The sequence below is a fragment of the Aulonocara sp. 'chitande type north' Nkhata Bay genome, linkage group LG7, assembly GCF_057382095.1.
Source record: "Aulonocara sp. 'chitande type north' Nkhata Bay isolate Kocher_YH1m ecotype deep benthic linkage group LG7, A_spYH_male_GT1.1, whole genome shotgun sequence".
Taxonomy (NCBI): domain Eukaryota; kingdom Metazoa; phylum Chordata; class Actinopteri; order Cichliformes; family Cichlidae; genus Aulonocara; species Aulonocara sp. 'chitande type north' Nkhata Bay.
Genome location: NC_141350.1, coordinates 4,416,118 through 4,438,513, shown reverse-complemented (window position 1 = coordinate 4,438,513; position 22,396 = coordinate 4,416,118). Strand labels below are relative to the sequence as shown.

At 40.8% G+C, this 22,396-nt stretch overlaps 1 protein-coding gene across 1 annotated transcript in view; it reads left to right on the top strand.

Moving 5' to 3' along the window:
* Positions 1-21,743, top strand: part of LOC147324340 (neural-cadherin-like) — a 115,759-nt gene extending 94,016 nt beyond the window's left edge. Inside the window, exons 23-33 of the mRNA XM_086298075.1 lie at positions 1,244-1,458; positions 2,840-2,967; positions 3,155-3,282; positions 5,430-5,553; positions 6,775-6,958; positions 7,189-7,355; positions 9,571-9,835; positions 10,329-10,512; positions 13,650-13,897; positions 19,125-19,279; positions 20,713-21,743. Of these exons, the coding sequence (XP_086154201.1) occupies positions 1,244-1,458; positions 2,840-2,967; positions 3,155-3,282; positions 5,430-5,553; positions 6,775-6,958; positions 7,189-7,355; positions 9,571-9,835; positions 10,329-10,512; positions 13,650-13,897; positions 19,125-19,279; positions 20,713-21,279 (2,365 nt within the window). The 3' untranslated portion in view covers positions 21,280-21,743. The remainder of the gene's footprint in view (positions 1-1,243; positions 1,459-2,839; positions 2,968-3,154; positions 3,283-5,429; positions 5,554-6,774; positions 6,959-7,188; positions 7,356-9,570; positions 9,836-10,328; positions 10,513-13,649; positions 13,898-19,124; positions 19,280-20,712) is intronic.
* Positions 21,744-22,396: the final 653 nt, after the last annotated feature.

Genomic DNA, 22,396 nt, shown 5'->3' with positions numbered 1-22,396 from the left:
AATTTCAGTTAGCATGCAAGTTTGTCAATAGCAGCGTGCACACATTCTTTTCTTTAAATTGTCTCTGCTCCAATTGATCTGTATATTGCTGCAAGGAGCCTTTGTTCTGTAAGAAGAGTATCTCCCTGTATGTGTCATATATGAGCTCCTGTGAATGCAGTCCAGCCGTAAAGAATCCAATTTCTGCTTCTATTCTCTGTCAAAGGAGCTTAACAGGAAACCTCAGACAGCAGCTGATCAGATATTGTCAGTCAGAAGTAAGAAAAACATGCCATGCACCTCCTGATTTGGACCGGCACGACTCTCGAGGTGCACTGTGCTTTGCGTGTGCATATGTATGCATAAGGCTACACTCTGCCTAAGCCGCCCCTTTTGCTGCATATGGATCAGTATTCCTGACATGTGTTGCCCCTCTGCAGAATAAACAGCAATGGGAGAAATATCCCTTAACAGTCTCAGTACACACAGCTTTCCTCAGACACCGCATGAAAATAGATGGCTTTGACATTATCAGCAAAGCCAGCTTGTCTCACATGCCTGCAGTGGAGAGGACAGGATGAGATCAACTGGTCCCCTCAATCCCCACCATCAAAAATAAGCTGTTTTTCTTTACTACGTGTATCTTTGTATGGCATTTATGTATGATTATTTATGTTTAACACTGTGGTCTCACAAACAGAGTCAGCAAAATCATAAAACACATTTAATTTCCGGTTTCCAGTCCACTCAAGTCCTAATCAAAGTGGATAACTACAAGATGAAGCATTTGCACAGTTATCAGCCAGTGTGTAATACCTTAAGAGAAAATCTGTGGTGCTTCGACACATAGAAAAGTGAGAGAAATGGAAATAATTATCTTCCAACAAAGGAAATGTGATGTGCTGAGCAGGAACTCCCTCCAGAGGGTTCAGCTCAGACAGCTGTGATAGATAAAGAATAGATCAGAGTAATGTTGTGTTCATAGCTAATTGATTTAATGTGGAGTTGAACATTTGGGGCTTCGTGGCTAATGCTGATTTGAAAAAGTGCTTTCCCAGCTGTCTGTTGACAGCCAGCATGTTAGAGCAAAGTCAAACCTCTGTCTGCGTGAATCAACAAAGCTGTCACGTATGCCGGAGAAAAGTCGCCATGCACTTATCCAGAGATTGGACAGCGTGAAGATTTCTCCGAACTCAAAACTGAATGACACTGATTGTTTCTTTCCCCTTGATTTTCCACACTGTTTTTCTCCTTGGTGCTACAGGTGCCAGTGCCCCCCACAGCTTGAGGGGCCAGACTGTCAGCAGATGAGAGTTAGTTTCCTTGGCAACGGCTATGCCTGGTTTCCCCCCATAAGGCCTTGCTTTGATAGCCATCTTTCACTGGAGTTTATGACTGAGGAAGATGACGGACTGCTACTGTATGCCGGCCCGATGGCCACTCTTATGCCTGGGGACAGTGAAGACTACATGGCCATAGGTAAAGAAAGAGTCTGTATAATTAGATGTGTGCCAAGGGGCCTCTGGGCCATTACTGCACTCAAACCTGCGACTTAATTTTGTGTGTTTAATTACTGGGTGGTAGCTAATCAGATATACGAGGCAAATTTCGTTCGTTAGTGCACCACTGAGAGATAGGAGCACTCACTTGACTGAGTTATTCCGTTAATGTGGTACTATGCAGGAAACCCCGTTTCACTGTTTAATGTGTATGTAATAGTTTGCCGTCTGCCATAACGAATTCTGTTTTGCTTACCCCTTGCGTCAGAGTGGCGGCTCAGCTTTAGAACAGGCTTATAGACTTTCAGTGTCTCACTCAAGGACACATCAGTGGGGTTTATTCTTGCTGACACAGAGGCTCAAAACTCAATCTGCCAGGTGAAGGACAGCAGTAAATATTTCATCAAAGTGAATAGGTTATTTTGCATTGGGACAGCTATGCATAAAGCTTTATAGTTACACTATGCAGCATCTAGACAAAGTGATTCAGTATCATAAGAATCATGGTAATGAAACTGAAATGATGTTACTACAGCGATTCATGTTATTGTTAATGTAATTAAAATTATGTGCTGTAATTGTGCAGATAAATTAAGTTTCCTCGAGTAGATATAGATCCATAGAAACCAGTCTGAATTGTATTTTTGGATTACAGTGCTGTCGCCATCATGGTATAAATATTTGTGCTGTGATACATGCACTCACATGCATACAGTTTCAAATTACTATTCCCTCAACCCATAATTTTGTATTTTACTCAAAGGGGTTGATTCAGGGAAATTACAGAAAACATGCTTTCTAATTTACCACTGCTGATATCGAGCCATGCATATATATTTTATTCAGGTTTTCAGATATTTAACTCTCAGATTTTAGGTGAATTTGTAGGTGAATTCAGTGTCATTTATGTCACCATTTAAAAAAATTTAATTCTAATTTCAGAAATCTTGCACAGAGCTCATTGGGAATAGTAACTCAGAGAAACTGACTATTAAGCTGCTTTTGTTTACAATTTGACAACTTATTTTAAAGCTATTTGTTTCTGGTGCAATTTTGATTCCGTTGTACAGCTCGGCTTTGTTACTGTATTGTCACCCTCCTTTTTGGTTCACACTGTGTTTTTGTTTTGAAGTGAGATGCTTTCATACATCCCTTGGGTTTTTCCTGTGTTTACACAAACTGGTTATTTGCATCTTGCATTTTTTTCCTGCCTGTTTTGTTTGTTTGTGATGCATTTCATCACAGTTTTTTATTCACTCCGCCTTTAGATTTTTAAAATGTAATATTCTGCATTTTTTTTTTTTAGTTTTATGCTGATTTTTAGACTAGTTGATGTAAATGCTCATCATTATCTTCCTCAGAGCTGATTGGAGGGACGCCTAGCCTGAAAATTAACCATGGTTCTGGGACCTTGGTGCTCCAGTTAACAAATAATGTCGGGGTGGCTGATAGACGCTGGCATCGCCTCGATGTGAGGAGCAACAGTAAAGTAAGACATGCACATTCAAGCCAAATCCCTCTGCATGTATTCCCCATTTTCTTCCTGAGTACGCAGAAGACATCAGATTATAATACATATACACCACAGTTTTAAGAGAGTGCCAGGCAGCAGTACACTCACACATCTACACATAAATTAGAGATGACCTCTCTCTTCACTCTTGCCCAATTTAAAGGAAGTGCGCTTTACTCTGGATCGATGTTCCACTGCAATTGTCATGGAGACAGAAGGCGTAGACTCGTGGGCAATGACAGAGGACCGCTCATCCTGTGAAATCCGAGGAGTCACACCCAACAGGGGAAAGTAAGATCAATATTTAAATAAAGAAAGTGTGACCAATGCTGCACATTATAACAAATCAAGTGGTTCCTTTGAATTTTGAAGGGAGCCAGTTTTAATAAGACACCACTGATAAATAATGAGATAATCAATTAATCTGTTATAATTTACCGTACACACAAGTGCACACACAGAAAAATACAATAGCTGCACTTGTTTAACTTGTTTAACAGTTGGGCTTTGTAATTTCTCAGGGGAAATTTGCCTAAATGCTAATTATTCATTCTGTTTGCTGGTCTTAAACCCAAAACTCTGCCTGACCCATGGGACAGTGTCTAAATGCCCAGTGTTTCCACAGGACTAAATAGTTCTCTAGCAACAGCAGCAGTAGTTTGCAATACTATTAAAAAAATCAAAGAATGCACACAATTGTTGATAGAGGGTTTTTTATGCCGTGCCAAATCACAACAGCAGGCAGCTCAAGATGCTTAATGCTGTAAGTTAAGGACCTTATTTAAAAAAAGCAATGAGACATTGTCCTATGAGCCAGTACTCGGTGACAGTAGGGAGGAAAAACTACCTTTTAACAGGAAGATGTCTCCACCAAAACCAAGCTTCTATTGACATTGTTTGGGAGGTGACTGAAATGATAAGGATGTTTGTACATCATGTCAACACTGCTTGGAAATGTCTTATTGGAAACCAGAGACCAGCTTTAGTAGATAAAGGCTGATCTTTGCTTGCCGGCAAACTCATAGCATTTTAATGTTGGATTCTTAGTTTACTATGAAAGTGCCATTTGTAATACATCCTTTGCTTTGACTAATAATAAAAATAATAAATAAATAATTTAAACCATTGCTATCAAAATCAAAATTGCTGCTGATTTATTTTCTATTCATACTCAGTTAAATGTTTCAGATTCAATATCTTAGCAGGAAAAATGACAAATCGGGCAGCTCATGTTTCATTTACTCAGGAAGAATGAGTCTAGCTCCCGTCACATTCAAGCAGAATTCCAACTGGCTTTGTCCAAGCTGGCAGTAATTGCTCTCACGACTGGCATTTCTGCATGCTGCAGTCTGTTTACATTTTTCCATCATGTTTCATTGCTCTGATTAGTTTTATGTCTATCAGATTGTATCCTGAGGCATTTTGGTCTGTGCCCATTGGACACACATCACTTGGAAATCAGACTAATTGCATTTATGCAACAATTTAAAAACTTCATTTACAGTCTGTTTTTTCTCTATTTCTGCAAAATAAATAAAACATTAAAACAATACGTTTATGTCTGGTATGTGATGCTGCAGTCATGCAAAACCTTTAGTCTTCATGCTGCATAAATAATATCAGAAATTGTGTTTATGCACGAGCATTATTTGTAAATGAGATCAGATAGTGACTCAGACTAGTCTGAGTTCAGAGCGTTCAATTTCTCTGTGTACCAAGCAGGCCTCTCTGGAGGAGGGGAGCTGTTGATAAAAGCCTCAGATATAATCCTTAAAATGCCAAACTAATCTTTCACTATGTTTCTGTTAATAGTGGCGCTCGCTTTGTCACAGCTATACATTTGTCCCCTCCCCCCTATCGCGGCCTTGGCTTGCCACTGTGCTCATTATTATGTTGTGTAATTAAGCTGTGAGCTTCTGAAGTTAACAATGCACATCAGAGCTATACTGCTGCTATTGCTGGTAATAACCTCTAAATTTTGTGAACCTTTAAGAAGCATTTAACTGTGTGTGTTGTGACTTGTATAGGGAACATTAATAGTTACGACATTTGCAGGTCAGATACCAGGTTAACAAGCTAAAATGATCACTTTGTACATCTCGTTTTGAAAATACCACCAGTATTATAGAATATTAGTTAGCATATTAGTTGGTTGTTTCAGGCAAATGTAATTGACCCATCATGCATATTTTAAAAATAATAGAAAAGGAACAATTTGCTGTCTAAAGATGTAAAGGTGATGAAAGCCTCAGAAAGATTCAGAATCATCTGTGAATCTCTACTATGAAAGGCCAATGTGCTTTGTATGCATTGGTTTGACTGCTGTGTCCTTCGTTATATTGAGAGCTGTGTTTTTAATTGTAGCCTCGAGAACATACTGTGCCTGGTTCCTTTTCTTCTGCTCGATTTCTTCAGTTTTTGTTCTGCATGCGTTTCAGGTATTTCAATGGAAGTCATGTTCTGCAGCTCGGAGGGATCAATGAGAACATGTCATATGAATATCCCCAGCTACAGCACAAACACTATACTGGATGTATAAGGAACCTGCGTGTGGACAGCAAGGTAAAGTCTGGAGCAGGTCAAGATTACCACATATGCATTACCATGAAGCCTTTTTATAAAGCTGGTTGGGTAGATGGGTGAATTGACTACTGTACTGTACCTCTTATTGTTTACCTGTTCGGATGACAGGCCGTGTAGGTGATGGAGGTCTCCACTTCAATAAGAATGTAAATGTGACCTCAAGGTAGTGCGGGGAAACCTTATGAATGTTGATGTTGGTTACTTATCCCTTTTTCTTCTGGTGTCTCTGTCTTTAAAATGTAAATGTACCAGTAATGATGCAGAATGTTATCAGTATTATACTCGGTAATGCTTTATCATGTATTAGATGATAGTTCATCTAAATGTATTTGCCTTACACACATGCTGCATTGCTTAATTAGTAAACGAATAGTTTGCAAACTATAAAGTAATAATGTGCAAAGTAACATTTATTACTACGGGCGATTTTAGAGTAACCTATCGCCACTAGCTGCTATTTCTTTGGAGGCTAGAGCAACTGGAGTGAACCTACACAAACACAGGGAGAACATGCAAAGTACACACCTGATGGTGGAATTGAACTTGGGACCTTCTTGTTGTAAGGCAGTAGTGCTAACCACAGTGCCACCATGCTTCCCCATGCTGTGCCGTATTTAATACTGTATTGGAAGCACTTTTAAATTGTTACCAGAAGTACATGGAATCAGTACAGATAACAGCTGCTACTACAGTAATGACAACACTAACCCGTTACTGTAACCACTTTTATACTGAAAGAATTTACACCCTTTCATTTGCTGCTGAAAGTGCAGCGCCTTCATTTTAATGCAGCCAACGCTTTTGTCTGCAGAAATAAGACACCGTGCCTGCCACCTAAATCCAGGTGTCAAGTACATCTTTTATTGATCAGTGTGACATGATTCAGGATTTTCTGTGCTTTAGCAACAGTTCTACAGCATTTATGTGTTGCATAGTGCCTCTGATAATATTTGTAGCTCTTGTTAACCATTAGTGTAAAAACTAACACTTTTAAGAAAGCCAAGATTTAAGATATTATTAAACAATTAAAAAATCAAATGTAAAGCTATAGTATCCTTCATTCATTTACGGTAATAACACAAAGTTCTTTGCAGTCATGTTTCTTTTCATCCCATCCACTAGAACTACAAGGACAGATACCTCCAACGTTGCTGTATTTTCACTATCTTCACATTTTTCTCCTCTTATTCTTACATTCAGCTATATGACCTTGGTTCCCCTGCTGAATCCTCCAACACATTGCCAGGCTGCACTCTCATTGATGACCACTGCGCCAGCCTGGAGCAGCTTTCCTCTTGTGGCAAGAGGGGTCACTGTCATGGGGACTGGGGCTCTTTAAGCTGCCTGTGTGAAAAAGGCTTTACAGGGCCACAGTGCGATCAAGGTACGCATGCCGGATACGTTTCGGTGGACTGTGACGTTTCCAGTCAGTTTTACATCTAAAACTTTGCAAAGTGTACAAACCAATTTGGAAAGTTGCTGCTGTGGGAAGATAACCTTGCCTTACATAAAGTGTTTTTGCAGAGCAGCATGCTCTTGCTGTGATAACCTCGTGTATTTCCCTTATGACGGTTGAATTAATTGAACAAGCTTTGTGTGTTTTTGATTGACAAGTGGCTCGAGAGTTCTCCTTTGACGGCCGGAGCCACATTCAGTTCCACCTTCTTTGGTCCCTACCGGCGCGACAGACTAGTGTCGAGGTTGGGGTGCGAACACGTGCAGCCACGGGCGTTATCCTCAGCCTGCTTTCCCAGGAGCAGAACGAATACCTGCATTTAGAGGTGAGTCATGACCGGTCACTCCCCTCAACCTTGACAGCCATGATTGTCTTGTTTATGAGCTTTAAAATGATGATTAGGACCCAGACAATGATTGCTGAAAATGCTTGTCAAACTAAGAGTGATTAATACCAGGGTTTGAGACATAGGGGTGGATACAGAGGGGGCTGGTGATTGACATATGTATGTTCTCAAAAAGGCCTTTCAGTAAGTCGGCAGAATGCTCCTATTGAGAGATTGCTATTTTAAAAAATGATGCCTCTTCTGTTCAGGCTTATTTCTGCCTTTGGTTAATATTTGAAGCACAATTTAGGGTGGCAAGAGAACAACGATGTGTACTGTAATAGGCAGAGGTCAGATCCCTCGCTCTGAGCTTTAGGGTTTCAACACAGCTTAGTTAAAGTGGGCAGCTCAAAGTGATGACTGCATACATGCTGCTGCTGTGCCACGGCGAGGGTGGAAAGGTGCTCACACCGAGTCAAGTCTGCTTCTCTTTGCCAAACCTCCATAGCATGCCTCTCTTGCCTGAGTGGATATGAAGCCAGTGTTTGTTGTCAAAGCCTTCTGTCTCACTCACTGACAGGCCAACTGTGAACAGCACCTGGAAGTAAACATCTCTGTTAGGGCTGCCACTTTTGGTGAACTCACAGGTCACCTGTTTGCAGTGAACCTGTCACCGTTTTTATGGTTTCCACACCACTGGTCTGTCGTTGAAAACATGCTTGTTATTTGTCCGACAGCATTGTTTAAAGAATCAAATCTTGTTCTTTGGGTCTTTACACTACACGACGAGAAACAGTGTTGTCCTCTTCCCTTGCCGCCGTGCAGCGGTGACAGGAAAAGGAAAATGCTGTAGCCTTTACTGTATGTGGGCTGTGAAGCCTCTGTGTGAAACCCTCTCTGGAGCTGAATTGGTGAGCTGTATAAAGTATCTGATGTCTGTCTGCAGCGGCACACTGAAACATTTTCAGCCCAGTTGTCTCAAAGCTCTTAGAAACACTTGAGCACCATCCTGGTGTGTTTTCTGACAACAAACTCTAATTTAAAGGGCTGCCTCTCTGCCCTTTTTTCTTAAGGGTAGATATGGAATAGAGTGCACACTGAATAAATAACCACACTTTCACACAAAGGTTACGAGGGGCTAGCTGGGTATAAACAGCATGTACCTCTCCAAGGAGTATGGAGGCTCTTTAAAGAAAACATTTATCTAACGCACTCTGCAAAGAAGCTTTTTTGGGGGGGCAGTAACAAACATGAACCGCAATACTGTCAAAGATCATCACACCCCTCCGAAACAGTAAAACTTTAAAACTCTGACATTTTTATTATTGAATGGGATTTGAAATGTGAAGGTTCAGGCATTAGACATTTGCTTGAAGATTTTGTGCTAAGTGGTGATTGCGTAGATCTCTGGGGGCTCTGCAGAAAGTTTGTGTAATCTGATTTTTCTCCTTTAAGTATCGATTGAGTCCTTTGCTCATTTTTGTTGCGGACTTGAGGGCAGGATGAGGCAATAGGGAGCGCACAGTCAGCCTTTACTTTGTGCATGTGTGTGTGTTTGACCAGTAGGTGAGGCACATTTGAGATACTCATGCTGAGGGAGCAATAGTTAATGCTGGCTGCGCTGAATGTGAATTATCTTGCCCCACTGTTTCCAATTAAGCTGTGGACATGTACAAGCTGCAGTTGCGGGAGCCGCTCATTGGTTGAGTCCATTCTGCTCGCTCATCCTTAACTGCTGAAGATAATTGTTGTTTCTTGTATACCTTCCCTTCGGGATGATTCTGGCCTCTGCCATGCAGCGATGTGTACAGCATCTCTGAAAAGCGTCATGGCTGCAAAATTGCTGAATTAATTTTTACCACTGAAACGTTCACGACATTTTTCTGGCTAGTCCACCAAGGAGGGTCTACTTGTCCAGATAGTTAAATTTCACAACCTAACCTTTTCCACATCGTGGGAACTGGCCTAACTCTTATGATATTGTTATGCTCACAATCTGTTTTTGCCCATCAACACAGCACAGTACAGCAGGAATGCAGTTAGTATTTGTGTCACCTCATTTCACAGTTTGAGTCACACTCTTGAAGTTTACACTAACATAAAGACTAACATCAAAAATGACCAGCTTTTTAGACAAAAGCCTTAAAGTCTCCAGTAGCAGAGTTTTGTTGCTTCCTCATCAGAATCTTAAATTAAGCATTACTATGCTTTTTAGGTTTTTCAGGGTCATCTGGCTGTTTTCTACAACCTTGGAGATGGAGACTATAACATCACACTGCCTTACCATCGCCTGGATGATGGAGACTGGCATGAGTTGGAGCTGTACCGATATGGGAGAGAGTTCACCCTGCGACTTGACAGAGGCGGAGGACGGCGAGAGGTAACGGCGTCACCTGGACAAAGTCGGGAGATCATCATTGACCCCGCTGTGGTGATGCTCGGAAACTCTTTTCCCTCAGGACATAACAGGAGCTTTGTGGGTAGGTTGCTATGCAGCTGTCTTTGAAAGAATAAGATAAATGAGTGGAGAAAAATCTGATAATGAATAATTTATGAATGACTTAGTGGTCAAACAGGTATTTACTGGTACTGGTGTGTTGATGCTGTGGTTTCCAGCAGATAAGAGAAGTGAGTCAGTGGCACTGGTGTGTATTTAAGTAATGTGTTGAACCTCATGCTTCCAACTGTGAGCAAACTAGCCAGCAAAGAGGAAAATATCCATAAATAAAAGCCTATGATGACAACCTGGCCTGAGGCTGTTCATGTGTTTGCCTGTGTGAGAGCATGTCTGAGCACTGGTTTGCAGATGTTTTTGTGCCTTAATGCAAGTGTGTCTGTTTATTTGACTTTAAACCCCTGCCACAGAGTAAATGTGTGTCTATAAAAGATTTTGCCTGAGGACTGGTTTTGTGCTTCTTTTGGATTTGTAAACAATTTTTTTCTTCTTCCTTCTCTTTTTCCTTTTTACACTAGGTTGCTTACGGGATTTGAGGTTTAATGGCCGCTCCATCTCCCTGGATGAGGAGCAGCCTTCAGAGGGGATTCAGGTGGTCACTTCACAGGGGGTCTCTGTCGGCTGTGCTTCAGATGCCTGCAGGAAGCACCACTGCTCCCCTCCCTTGGTCTGCGTGGACCTCTGGAGACACCATGAGTGCAGGTGCAGCAAATTTACAGAATAAAAAACCTGAACTAAAACTAAGAAGGAGACAGAAGAGTCCGAAATACAATACCTCAAACTCAAGCACACAACCCCAGGGTTCATGACAAACTAAGGGAGCCAGAGCACACGTACATTTTTAAAGCACAAGCAACTACTGTTGTGTTTAAGTGTATAAGTCTTAATATTGTTTGTTATATAGGACTGGAAGCTCAGTGCTGACATTACTAATTTTATTACAAGTTGATGGTGTTGTGAATTCCTTGTGTATTGATATGTGAGTTATTGCTGCCACATTCTATAGTCTCATTAAAATGCCAGCTATCTGGGTTCTGTTCATGGTTATAGATTTTTTATAGGTTTTTCAGTTTATCCTGGCTCCCCTGTGTAAAGTATCTGATGTCTCCCATCTTGTTTTTAGTTTTCCCGTCTTGTCTCTCGTGCTTTCTCTTTAGTTTGACTTTACCTGTTTTACCATCATGGATTACTTCAGCTGTGTCTCATTACCCTGATTTAGTTTAGGCGTGTTTAGTTCCCTGACTGTGTTTCGTGTGCTCAGTGTGTGTGTGTGTATATAAGCCCAGTCTGTTCTTGCTTCTTTTAATACTGCCTTGTGTTTCATGGAGCTGTTTAGATCCTTTTGTTTTCTATTAGCTTTTTGCATCTCATGGACTTTGGTTTCAAACTCAAATAAGGGTCAGTTTTATATTCACCTGTTCAGCCTTAGAGTCTGCATTTGGATCCTCATTCCTCAGTCTGTGACATAGTCTGCATGATAAAGTATCCTTGTGCAAGATACTGAACCCTAAGTTGCCCTGTAGCCATCCATTGGGGTTCGTTGTCTGAATGTTAGACAAAATCTGGGCACAGAAAAAAGCACTTGTCTGTGTAGGTTCTCAGTCATCCAGGTCATGGTTGTTTTAAGAGCTTGAAAAGAAGGTGATTAGACTTCAAGTTTTTTTAAGACATTTCAACTCTCATCCAAGAGACTTGTTCAGTTTTAGTGGAGAGTCGCTAGTTTTTAAACTCTAGTGGGCATTGTCCCTTAGAACATTGTCATTGACCCACTATTATTCATGTGTATAATCACATGAGGTTTGAAATACTCCTCTTTCAAACCATCTGTAACCATTATCCTCTAAGTACAGATGAGTCTTGTATCGCAAGATTCAGCTGTACATCTGCACTCAGAGTACAAAGGTCACTCTTTCAAGGAGGCCAGTGTTCACATTTTGGGCCGTGAAGACAGATTGCAAGAAGATGTCTGTGTCCACTGCGAAAAACCGTCATTGAACAGAGGTGACTGCTTATTACAAAAGCTGTCAGCCACCTACAATGTAGTCTTGACATGATCGCGTAGGTTCTCAGTCATTTATGGTCGACCAAGTAGTTGAAAAAGAAAGCAACTTAAAGAAGTCTTGAGATCCCGCCCCACGTGCCTCAACCGCTTCACTCTTGCTCACATCTTGTGTCAAGTGACCTAAACGGGTCACATGATACAAGGTCTCACAGTAGTTTCACCTGAAATCTCTGGTGGTAACGACCCATATGAATGTGTATATGAGGGTTATAGTAAGAAAGCACTTTGAGTGCTCAGATCTAGTAGAAAAGAGCTATATGAGTGCAGTTTGTTTAAATGTACATTTTGCTATTCATTATAAACAAGGTATGGTGGTCAGGTTTTAAAGGAGCAAACTTCCAGAGGTCATCTATGACAGGATTAGGAAATATTTCAATTTGTTAACTAAATGTCAAGAGGAACAGCATCCAAGGGCCACAGAGTTAAGCAGAAATACCATGCACAGTTAGTATACCTTATGTGATGTCACATATGTAATGTCTTGTATGCAAAGTATGAAGAGTAATGTGGCAACGCACATGAATGGCTTGTTTTTGTATAAATGGTCTCTGTTATCAGGACGGCTTTCACAGTGGACAAAGGCTTTACATGTTTCAGCAAGTGCTGTTATTGTCCTCGGTCGGCTTCACTAACTGCTTCTACATAAGCCATCTGCGACTGCTGAGCTCATTCGGCATGAGCTGACCTGGTCACACATGGCTTCCTACACAATAAGTACTTGATGTGTTATTGTTTATCGCACTGTTCGTAGGTTGTTCTTTATGTGACAACCGCCCGAGTATTTATCAAAGTTACCAAATAATAAAAAAAGTTAAGAATAGATCTAACTTTATTTATGAAGCGCTTTTCAGAAACATCATTGCAAAGTGATGTACACTGCGATATATATTTAAAAAAAAAATCAATATATTCCAATATACTGGAACATGCCACTTAAGCACATAGAAAAATAACAATAGATAAGAAGCAGAGAAAAAAATATTACATTTACGTCAACATAATAATACAAAGATTTTTGTGGACTTTTGAAAAGAAGCAATTAAAAACATTCCAACACTGTGCTAATTTCAGATCATTCTTGACATTAGACACTTACCATGACAAACATGCTCACTTGTTCGCTTGGCTCTGTTAAGTGCCTTAATAAGCCATGACAGTGAATCATAACACAGAGAGTTCCACACTAGTGCAAACTCCATTTTTATGTATACACTTGAAGTCAAAGTGTCCACCAGATGGCAGCTATTTTAAGAGCATGCCTGTTATACTGTGTGTCTAATAGCGTGTGAACGTGAGAGAATAGTGTATAACAGCAGTGACAGTCAGGGCCTTGGCTGCACCTTTAAACTCTGCAGGACGACTAAATTTCCCGGCTGTGATTTTGAAACTTACAGCCAGTGGGGACTTTGACATCCATATTCTGTGATTGCTGCAGTGCCTCAGGATACAAACCAGTGAGAGAGGCAGGGGGTAGGGGTGAATGATATTCAGGGGATATTTTGTACAAATATACAGAGGAACCACTACTGCAAAGCCAATCTTAGCTTCTCAATTTCTTTTACTGTTTTTTTCCCCCCTCTCCAGTTACAGTCGACACTGTAACCTTCAAAGAGCATATCTTTGAATCTGATATAAGAGGTGTAACTCTTCAGGGTATTATTTTTACACTGTCAGCTTAGGTCTCATAACTCTGTGGAGTGCAGTGCTCTTTTTTTATCTGACAGCTTCCCAAGTGTTTCTTGTCTCAGCATTACACTGCTGTGTCTTCTCCGTGCAGATGCCCCCCAGGCCATATAACCAAAGAGAGCTCTTTGGGAAAAGTTTGCGTCTACACACTCTGTGCCAGCCGGCCTTGTCGCCACGGCACCTGCGTGGCTCACTCTCCGTCCCGATACTCGTGCCGCTGCAGTGAGGGATACCGGGGCCGGCACTGCGAGGTGACGCTTGCCATGTTCCACGAAGACAGCAACAGCCTCAGCCTGAGCTCCATGTTCGCCATCAGTATCTGTGTCATGGCCTTTCTAGGTAGCTATGTCGACTATGTCCTCTTCTACCTGTGGTAACCCAACACTCAACATCTCTGCTCAGTTTTTGTATGTTTTTTGTTCCGCTTTTTTGTCTGAGGTGTTTCTTTTCATTTATTGTGTTCTTTTATTTCTGTTTGTTGTTGTCACGCTTTAATTATCACATCATGTTATGGTTTTATCTGTAACATCCACTGTTTTATTAGTTTTTCACCCAGGTTTGGTCCTGTGAAATCTATTCACACACATATCTTGTAGTGTTATTGATCTCTTGAGTTGTGCCAGGATGTGATTTCTCCATGGGTGGTTGGTGAAAACATGAAACAAATATCTGCAGTGGAAGAGAAGCGGGGAGAGAAACACTGTATGTCGTATTTTGTGATTCATGGGGAAGCTGTAAGATTCCTTGGAGAAAAGGGGCGTTTCTTTATGTGTTTTTCTATATTTCTCATCACACCTGTATTCCCTGTCTCTCCCAATGTTATTCTCTGACTTCAGGAGTCAATTTCACTCTCAGCCTTACTTTTTATCTTTCCATCTTATTTTATATCCCACCATCCACTCATTTTACCCCTTGATGGGTTTTTTTTATCCATTTCTGCCCATACTTTTCCGTGCATTACTGTTTTCCCAAGTCAACCTTAATATGGCCAAAGTGTGCACTTCACTGTAATATACAGCATGTGGAGCTGTAATGAGAATCACACACAACAGGCAAAACTTTAGGAGGTTGATTCAACAGTAAGGGTTTGATTTAGGCAAAAAAAAAAAAACATACTTAAATTCTGTTAAAAGCTGTCAAAGTTTCCAGAATCACTCTCAGGCTTAAGGTTTAAACTGGGCTTAGAGTCACAGAATTACACGTTAAAGCAAAACTTTGAGTTGGATGAGTGTGTATATTGGGCAAATAAATATGTGCATTTTGCACATAATTTTATAATCTAGAGATTGTTACTTTTCACATGAAGTCTCATACATACATGCATTTTGGCCTTGCAATTCTTATTTTATAGGTTTTTCAATTTTGTTACATCAGTTAGGCAAAAATGTCATACAACAGGTTGGATGGTAACCTAACCCTAACCCTACAGATATGCATGTCGTATAAAAGATTCAAAATATGAGCAATATTATACTTTAATTACACTGATACTAGAAAAAATGATCACGTAACCTCAAAATCCTGCTTTTTAAAAAGTAAGGTTTTAGAAAATATTTTACGAGAAAGACAGACTTGTCAAGGTTTGGGTGATGAAGTGTGTGAGCCTTCATTGAAAGACCTTCCCTTTGAAGACTCATCTGGTGATCTGTGGTTGCGCTCTGACATTTGAGGGGTCATAAGTTTAAAAATGTATACCAGAGAAGAGCCACTGACTGCTTTGTATGTGAGGAGCAGAATCTTAAAATCAATAATCATAAGATGAGGGCGATGCTGGCTTTTCTTTGTGCCTGTTGAGAACTGAGCTGCTCCATTCTGACATTTTCATGTTCGTGATTGATGTCTGAGTACATGCATTATTAAATTGGGGCAGTATAAATACATATATGGAAAACCTTTCCTAGCCATGTATTAGGTTTACTTTTTTTTTTTTTTTAGCTGAGGAAAGTCAAAACAAATGTTTTTAAAAACAGAAAATATGCATTCGTTTTGTTAAGGTGCAGAAACTTTCAGTGATGATCAGTTTTAAAGGTGAAAGCCAACAGTCAAGAAAGGAAAACTAAAACTATACCTTTTGACTCCAGAAGAAGGTACAAGTGTGAGTCTGTTTAGAATGGCAGATAATTTAATTCCTTTCTATCACTAGACTAGTATGAAGCCTATAAAGAAACACAAAAGAACATTCAGAGTGAAAAAGACACAAGATAATTTGAGTATTGGTAGACATTGTGTTTGTTTTCTTTGTCAATCATAAACTGATTGTTTACTCTATGAAATGGCAGAAGCTGAAAATACATAACATCTATCGATGTGTCGAAAGACGAATGAGAGAGAGGCTAAAATGAACCGGGGAAACAGCTTGATCAGCCATCAAAACTGATCAACAAATTCATTATTCAACTAATGTTTCAGCTCTAGACTTGAAGCAGTTAAGTACTGATGGCATTGGCCCGCTTGTATAAGCAGTCTAATAAAGCTGCATGGTTGATGGTCTCATAAGCTGTGTTAAGATCTAATAGAATCAAGATTCAATATCTTCCCACATCTGCTGCCAGCGGGGCCTTTTTAAATGCGTATGCATTGATATCTCGCCAATTGTGTCAAAAAAGAAGGACGATTGCATTAATTCATGGTTAATGTTTAGGAAAGGAATGAGTTAACGGCATTACTTTAAGGGTTTCTAACTAAGGAACTATGTTTGTTTCTGCTACTCACAAAGCTAAACACATGCCCGTGTGTGTATGTAGCAGCAGTCACTTCTCTCTATAGCGCCACATTGCTATTTATGAGTCTTTCTGTCACATACAGGCTTATAAAACGCTCGGGCAATTCAATACACTGTCCCTGCCGCTATAACTAACTTCGTGTTCCCTCCAGGGCATGTGGCTAGTATTGGGACATCAGTTATTCTGACACACGAGAGTGAAACATACAAAGCAGTCTTCAATATTTGATAATGAATTCAAAGATGATGGCATCTATCATGAAAATTCATGTGTTGCTTGCATGCTAACTAAAAGAAGTCCATTTGAAATAGCTTGTCCACTGTTGCAGCGGAGGCATTTATATTCAAGGCTCAAACTTTTCACCTCACCAAGAATTACAAACTGTTCCTTAATGCAATTCAGATTAGAGTAGCACTCTTTGGTGAGCGTAATTACATTTTCGCACCTTAAAAAACCACACACTATAAACTAAAATAAATCCTTCACTAAAACATAATGAAGAAAAAAGAGAAATCGGCCGTCTTGGCTGAACGTGGAAGCAAAATTAATCCACTTTTTGAGTCAGAGAACAGCTGTTTGTACTGTATGTAGTTGTTTAATGATGATCCCCATCACCACAATAACACACTCGCATACAGCACGCTCTCTGCACTAAGTGAGACCACTAGCTGGGTGCTAAATTAAAGGGGGACTCCTACTCTGCCTCAACATGCATTAAAAGTTAAAATGATCATTCATTATTAAGTTTTACATAAGCCATCACAAGCTTACAGAATTTGAGTTCAGTGTGTGTTATTGACAGAGCCAGATGAGCCAATGTCTGACCAATCCTCATTAATCCAGCATCAGATCTGACGTTCTGTTTCTTGATGAATAGCAGAAATTAGCTACCCATATGGGCTCTGGCTGCCAAACGATCTTGTAAAGTGCCTGTCCTTTTCATCCCCTGAAACTTTTATAAATAAATAATTTTTTTCCAACTCCTTCTCATCTCTCACCTGTCTCATTTCCTTCTGCTCGGTCGTCACTTTTCTTTTCTCCCTCGTCTTCCGCTGATGTTTCATCTGTCTCGGAGCTCATTTTTCCCTCATTAACCTCAGACTGGAGCTACAGCGAAAGGGTTAAGTGTTTTGATCAGGCTCTGTTGTCGTTTACTCCATACTCATTCATAATGCACGGTCCGATCGAGGCTAACATCATAATACCCTGGTCATAGTAATGGTTAGAGGGCAAAGAGGCAGCAGTGGTGTTATGGATTGATGAATGAGTGCGATGGTTGTTCTCCACCCTGAGTGATATTGATCTCACTGGAGTTTAGCTGCACACACCCATATAACTTGAGGCAGTAGTGGCTGCAGGTGTAGGGGGGAAGGCAGCCTCGGTGTGTGTGGGTGGGCGGTGTGGTCAGTGTTTACCTGTTAGCAGTTGTGTGTGTGTTTGTGTGATGGAGGGAGTGTTCTTAAGCTCCACTGCGCTGCGTATCGAACTCCTCCCCTCCAGAGATTCTTTTCATATCAATTCAGGTGATTTTTTAAGGGTTGAGCGCGGGCCTGCAGGCAGCACCTCAGAGCAGGTAATTCTCGAGGCGAGGGGCTCAAGCTGCCGTCTGGTTGGTGCCGGGCCTTATCAAAATTCTGATGTTTTCTGCAAGGGTACTCTGGCGTAACAGTGAAGGAGCCAGGTCAGCTGATCAATACCGTTCTCCCCTCTACCCCATACTGAGGAGGGTCAGCTGAGGATCGAGGGAGGGGGATGCTTGCAGACTCTATTTTTCTATCTAACATGAGTGCAGAACAGAAGCAGAAAAGTGTAGCAGAAGAAATAAGAAGTTGGTGGAGACTAGCTCGCGGGACTTGTTTTTGTCTTTGTTTGTGAGTACCTTTTAGCGTGACCCCCGATGAGTCGTTGCCGCATTATTCTCTTTCGAAGCAATTACTTGAAAAATCCAGACTAATGTGATTACCCCGCATTTCTCAGAAGATTTCCAATTAAACTGATACTTGACTCACACCATATAAACTATTCTAGTTGAAATGGATCCCATCTCATGTGAGAGATAAAAGCCAAGGCCAGGCAGAGGCCAGAGAGGGACTGAAAAACAGGAACACTGAGAGACTTAATGAGTGAGGAATGGAAAAGGAAAGACAGAGGCAAGCGCCAATATATAGAGACCAAAAAAACGTACACAGATAAAAAGGGGGAGTCAAGTTGCGAACTAGTAAAAACAGATAGCGAGAAAGGAAAAAAGAGAAAGAGAAGGATGGCAGATGGGAGAAAAATATTGGTTGAGATTAATGGACTTTAAAGGTCAGTCCAGCATGTTGTATAATTCAGCACACAATAGCTGTGATTGATGTGTATGCTTTAGGACCATTCTTTTTCGGCTCCCGCTGCATTCCTCTCAGAGTTCTTCCGAGCCACTGAGGCTTTGAGTTTAAGCTGGGAGGAGTACAAATTCAGTTAATAGGTTTCTGAGGAACTGCGGTCTTTGATAAGACAGGAAACAGAGAGGCAACATCAAAGGGAATATAGGTAGAAAGGTGGTGCCTCCGTTTGCACGTATGTTTTATTAGTATGTCCTAACTGTAGTCAGTGCAGCTAACAGGCCTTACGGGACAAGTCAGTGTGATGCAAAATGTATTTACAGTCATGTATTATGAGTCTGCGTTACTTATTTATTTGTAATTAAATTATATCCTGACTGCAGTCAAGTATTTCCTAGAACCTCCTAACTTTTTCGATTTACATATGCAGCCAAAGCCGTGCTTTTTCAGCTCAGGAGTTCATGCTAATTATGTGACAGTGCTCCCTGCTGCGTTAACCTGCTCTCTGGCACCCCTCAGTGTTGATGCTGGGCCTGTTTCTCTACTCCTGCTGGAGGAGACACAAGGGCCTAAAGGAGGGTGTGTACCATGTGTCTGCGCATCACGGCGAGTGGGAGGACATCCGAGAGAATGTGCTCAACTACGACGAGGAAGGTGGAGGAGAGCAAGATCAGGTAAACGTAAATGCATTCTGACACAGAGAGTAAATAACAACCAAACTTACATAGAGTACTTATTTAAGTTCTTATTTCCAGGGTTATGTTGATACCATTAAGATATATTATTTTAAAGTATATATGAACAGAAATAAAACATCAACACTGGATGGAGAATATTTGTTGGTGTTTTGAGATAAAAATCTACATTTGCAAGATAAAGCAGTTGAATTTAGGGAAGTATTTATTCTCCTTTAACAGCAACAACCATGTTATGTGTGATTTTGTGATGTCCAAGATCAAGTCTTTCCAAAACCTGATTTTTCTTGTTTTCTAAATAATTAGGTTTTAGATTTTGTGTGTGTGCTTTGGATCATCCCCCATCATCACTTAAGCTTCGGGTAGTGTGCCGCTGCCCTGACATTCTATTTAAAAGAAATCTTGGTATCATTTTTAATTCACCGTTCAGGCGCTCGATGGAATAACACTTCCAAACAGGATGTTCCCTCCTCTGTACTTCACAGCTGGGACGTAGTTTCAGTGTTGGTGTCCAGTGCTTTTTTTTTTTATAATTTTTTTATCTTAAAAACTATGGTAAAAATGTTGTGGAGCATTTATGTGCACAGGTGCAGCTCTAGACTTGAGAGATGGTGCAGTGTCTTTTTGGAGAGCTGTAATTTTCTTTGTAGTGTGCTTCCAGCAGCAGCACTTATTCAGTGTTTTTCTTGTAGCAAACACCTGTACATGTCAGTCCCATTTTTTTGAGTGATATTTTCTTAATTGGAGAACCTGACAGCAAAAATTTGAAAGAATATTTGAAGAAATTAGAACAGAGGTTCACTTTTTTTTTTTCAAGCCTGCGCTTTGACTAATTTATCTGTTTGAAATGAGGAGCACAAAATTTGTGTTTCATCCTCAGATTGTGGGGTTTTTTCTGTTGGTTTTTTTTGGTGTTGTGGTTTATTATTTTGTATAATCGTGACCTAGATAAAGATTCAGCTATATCGTGTGAGTCATAGTCAAGAAATCTTGTTAGTCTCAATTCACAAACTATTTCTTGGAACCGCAAATTGCCTGGAGTATAGAATTATGAGTCAATTAGCAGAAATTAAGAACGTAGATACCAATAGCTGTTAACGCCTCAGTTTTAATAGTGCTTGTAGTAGCAGTTTCCTCTTTCTGCAATTAGATAATTAATTACTTGGCTGATCAATGGTCATGTTGTTGCCAACATCTCTTCTTACATGCTGGATCTTTGTCTCAGTCTTAGGAATGGGTTAATTAGCTAGCAGAGGCATTAGCTGAGCTGCACAGCTCAGATTAATGTGGTGTGCCAGTGTTGTTTTTCATCATCTCTTAAACTCCCAAAAAAGATTACACAAGAGGAAAACCGTATCTGTTCTTCTCTTCTTTCTTTTCATTCCCTTCTTCTCTCTGTGTTGGTCTCTCAGAATGCCTTTAACATGGTGGAGCTACAGCGCTCCCTCCAGCCAAGCCCAGCACAGTCACTCCGATATAGTTATCCTCAAAGCATCATCTCTTACCCGCAGACTAAGCCCACCCAGGACACCAACAAAAATGGCACGTCTAATGGAAATGGCAGTGCCGCGATTGCTCTACGTCTGGCAATTCCTCCTTCAGAGACAGAAACCTTGCCGTCCCCTCTGACCTTCCGCCGCTCCCAGAAAACCCTGTCCTTCTCCAGCCAGGACTTGGCCCGCTACCTGTGTGAGGTCATCAGGGACATGGATCACCCTGAGGATCTCGGCACTATGACCACACCACGGCGTCCTGCAGGAAAGGAGCGCGGCCTCGCTGGTGTGCGCTCTCTCAGCTCCCTAAGTGCAACTCAGGGTTCAGAAGTCAGACTTCAGGCAGCCCAGAGCACTCGGCTGGACAGGTTCAAAAACCTCCGAGCTGTGGTTAGTGATTTAAGAAGAGACTCCAAGACTCCGGAGGGCCAGAGAGACAAACTGAAGGAGAGCAGGGGGCAGCCGAACTGCGAGAAAAGCGGATGAGGTTGCACTCACAGAAACAGAACTGAAAGTTGCAAAAAAAAGCAACGGGAATCAAAAGTCGTTGGTTGAAATCCAAAGGGAGATAATTAAATGTGATATACTTTGAGACTGGGAGGTTTGGTCTCTGTGAAGTCTGCTATAAATGTACTGTATTGATGAAACTTTGAACATTTATGTTCTTTGATATGAACCATGTTTACCAATGAATGATCAGATGTGATGTATTGTTTACTTGGCATTGCACTGTACAGTATTTACTCTGCAGAAAGCACTTTTTGGAAGCACTCTGTGTCAACACTACTCATGTCATAAAACTCATAAGAGTAACGTCTGAAAGCAAGACTCCAAATGAGTTTCCTGTGAGATAACTTTTCTTTGCTGTCAATGACTCATGAAATTAATTATGTGAAAAAAACGATTTTGTTTCATTTGTATTATCTATTTCCTTTTCAATAAATGAATATCTTTGATAATATTTCAAAGTTGCTCTCATTCAAATACGAGTTCATAATTAGTGATGCTCAAGTTTTCAGCTTTTGAAGTTGAAGCTAACTTTCATCATCACTGAAGTAACAGTATTCCAGGTTTTATTTAGATGATGAGGCTGGAACAGCTGTTCTTGTCTTATTCAGCTAACTATTACCAGCAACTGGGGCCTCTGATGAGAAAAACAAAGTCAATTTCAGGATTAATCATTCATGTCCAGAGCCTATAGCCTCCTGACCTGAGCTTCTGGGAGTCGCCAGAACTCAAAGTGCGGGGGTCCCAGCAGGCAGCCCTACATCATACTTAATTGGCCTGCATTACTGGAGTTAAACAACTGTGACACTGGAGCAAGCCGCTGGGGAAGCGCACAGAGCTGCTGCTTGGGCCTGATGTTCCTGTCTGTCGGCACACCTACATAATGCATCGTGCAAAGAGATATGAGAGGTTCAGAGGGCGGGTTTGACTCCCCGTAAGTCTCTAAAAAGCTTTACTTGTTTTGTAGTCAGTCTGAAACCAGCGAACCAGACACACGAAATACCAGATATCTCTGCCTAAACTTAAAGATCATTGTTGCATGTTACATACGTGTAATGCTACATGTTTTTCTCTGTGTTAATATTATTATTACTAA